This window comes from Salvelinus fontinalis, chromosome 30 (genome assembly GCF_029448725.1).
Source record: "Salvelinus fontinalis isolate EN_2023a chromosome 30, ASM2944872v1, whole genome shotgun sequence".
In the NCBI taxonomy this organism is placed as follows: domain Eukaryota; kingdom Metazoa; phylum Chordata; class Actinopteri; order Salmoniformes; family Salmonidae; genus Salvelinus; species Salvelinus fontinalis.
The window spans coordinates 12,899,816-12,902,880 of record NC_074694.1 but is presented as its reverse complement, the minus strand read 5'-3'; the positions used below and the strand labels follow the sequence as shown (position 1 = coordinate 12,902,880).

The following is a 3,065-nucleotide window of genomic DNA, read 5'->3' as shown; positions in this document are numbered from 1 at the left end:
TGTGTGTGCGTGTGCGCGTGTGCTTGTGCGAGTGTTTGTGTGAGTGTGTGTGTGTGTGTGTGTGTGTGTGTGTGTGTGTGTGTGTGTGTGTGTGTGCGAGTGTTTGTGTGAGTGTGTGTGCGTGCCTGCGTGTGCATGTGTGTGTGTGTGTGTGTGTGTGTGTGTGTGTGTGTGTGTGTGTGTGTGTGCGTGAGTGAGTGAGTGTTTGTGTGCGAGTGTGTGTGTGTGTGTGTGTGTGTGTGTGTGTGTGTGTGTGTGCGTGCGTGCGTGCGTGCGTGCGTGCGTGCGTGCGTGCGTGCGTGCGTGCGTGCGTGTGTGTGTGTGTGTGTGTGTGTGAGTGAGTATTTAGACACTGGTTTCTGTGATAGATGTCCTTGAAATGTACAGACAGACACACACACACACACACACACACACACACACACACACACACACACACACACACACACACACACACACACACACACACACACACACACACACACACACACACACACACCAATAACTCCTGCCGACTTACCTTCTCAGCGATATAGATACCAACATCATACATCAACAATCAAAATAAAAAACATCTACAGAGCAAAAAGAAAATACTAATCAAAACAGCAGTCCAGTCCAGCCTAGTCCAGTCCAGGCCTTTTCTATACAACCAAATCTCCCCTCTCCTCCATCTCTCCTCCACAGTGTCAAATCCAGAACTTAGTATCTCTCTTCTCTTAAATCATGGACTCCCCCACCTCCTCCCTCTCTCCTTCTCAGACCAGGGTGCTCCTCTTCTCCCTCCCCAGGTCGGGGGTGGGCGTCAGCGCCGGCGGCTCGTAATGGTTCCTGCTGTGCTCGTAGTGGTTCCTGCTGTGCTCATAGTGGTTCCTGCTGAGTTCTGGCTGCCTGCTGGGTTCTGGGTTCCTGCTGGGTTCTGGCTTCCTGCTGGGTTCTGGGTTCCTGCTAGGTTCCAAGTTCCTGCTGGGTTCTGGCTTCCTGTTGGGTTCCAGGTTCCTGGTGGGTTCTGGCTTTCTGCTGGGTTCTGGAGCAGCCACGTTGTTCTGGTTCTGCTGCTCATAGCGAGACGAGGCAGGAGAGTTCTGCATGACCACAAGGCGTATGGGCGACTGGCTGGGGGGTGCGGGGGGCGCGGGGGCATACTCCTTGGTGGGGTCCTTCCCCTGGCAGTCGTACAGGATGCAAGAGATGAGGAAGACAAGGAGGAGGATGGCGTAGCTGGCCACCAGGATGATGAGGTTCAGGGTCACGGGGTCAATCTCCAAGTAGAATTCCATGAAACCCATGGCGACGCTTCATATCTCGCTGCCGCCCACGGGAAAATGACGGGGCACCAGCCGGAGGAGCCAGAGCCTTAGGATGGAGGGATGATGGAAGACAATGAAAAAAAGGGATGAAGAGAATCAGAGAGGGAGAGAGCGACAGCTATAGCCTGCACCATCCCATTGAGATCCAAAGAGATAGAGATGGATAGGAAGAAAGTTAGATAGCTGGAGAGGGAAAGCAACAGATAGTAGACGATGGCATCAGGGAGAAAGAGCAAGGAAGGGATCACGAGAGAGAGAGAGAGAGAGCAAGAGAGAGAAAGAGAGAACGAGAGAGAGAGAGAGAGAGAGAGAGAGAGAGAGAGGCAGGCTGTGGCTGACAGCAGGCTCTGGCCCACAGATCAGAGAGGATATGAAGGCTTTGTGCATCGTGTTAATCCACTCCTCTCTGCCAACCTTGAATTCCTGCAACCAATGATTAAAACTGCTCAGTTTAATAACTTAAGCCACCATTTTGCCAACTTCACATACCGTAGCAGGGCTGGAAGCTAAATTGGGTTCAATGGACGAGATGATGATTTTTGGACTGTCAACACACACACACACACACACACACACACACACACACACACACACACACACACACACACACACACACACACACACACACACACACACACACACACCGGTTAGCTTGCCATGAACATGCCGCTGGGGATTTTGGGGATTTTGGGGATCATGTAATGTGTTAAAAAAATGGATTTATGGATTTATTATGTCGCTAGCAGTGATTAATATTTGGATATAGAATTTGAATGAACTTATACTGAACACAAATATAAACACAACAAGTGTTGGTCCCATGTTTCATGAGCTGAATTAAAAGATCCCAGAAATTGTCCATATGCACAAAAAGCATATTTCTCTCAAATTGTTTGCACAAATTTGTTTACATCCGTGCTAATGAGCATTTTTCTTTTGCCAAGATAATCCTTCCACCTGAAACATGTGGCATACCAAGAATCTGATTAAAAACCATGATCATTACACAGGCGCACCTTATGCTGGGGATAATAAAAGGCCACTCTAAAATGTGCAGTTTTGTCACACAACGCAATGGCACAGATGTCTTTTGCGGAATTGTGCAATTGGCGTGTTGACTGCCATAATCCGCCTCCAACGTCGTTTTAGAGAATTTGGCAGTACCTCCAACTGGCCTCACAACAGCAGACGAAGTGTAACCACACCAGTCCAGGACCTCCACATCCAGCTTCTTCACCTGCGGGATCGTCTGAGACCAGCCACCCGGACAGTTGATGAAACTGTGGGTTTGCACAACCAAAGAATTTCTGCGCAAATACAGCATGTATGGCATTGTGTGGGCGAGTGGTTTGCTGATGTCAACATTGTGAACACAGTGCCCCATGGTGGCGGTGGGGTTATAGCATGGGCAGTCATAAGCTGCAGACATCAAACACAATTGCATTTTATCTATGGCAATTTGAATGCACAGAAATACCGTGACGAGATCCTGAGACCCATTGTCATGACATTCATCAGCCGCCATCACCTCATGTTTAAGAATGATAATGCACAGCCCCATGTCGCAAGGATCTAGTATACAATTCCTGGAAGCTGAAAATGTCCCAGTTCTTCCATGGCCTGCATACTCACCAGACATGTCACCTATTGAGCATGTTTGGGATGCTCTGGATCAACGTGTACGACAGTGTGTTCCACTACCCGCCTATACCTTGCAACTTTGCACAGCCATTGAAGAGGAGTGGGACAACATTC

At 49.1% G+C, this 3,065-nt stretch overlaps 1 protein-coding gene across 1 annotated transcript; it reads right to left on the bottom strand.

The window, feature by feature from the left end:
* Positions 1-544: 544 nt before the first annotated feature.
* Positions 545-1,632, bottom strand: LOC129828478 (small integral membrane protein 36-like). Its single transcript, XM_055889511.1, has one exon. It carries the CDS (start codon positions 1,287-1,289, stop codon positions 759-761), a length of 531 nt encoding a protein of 176 aa, XP_055745486.1. The 5' UTR covers positions 1,290-1,632; the 3' UTR covers positions 545-758.
* Positions 1,633-3,065: the final 1,433 nt, after the last annotated feature.

Excerpts from the sequence above, each read along its gene's own strand:
- LOC129828478 (XM_055889511.1), bottom strand. The coding sequence starts at position 1,289 with ATGGGTTTCATGGAATTCTACTTGGAGATTGACCCCGTGACCCTGAAC.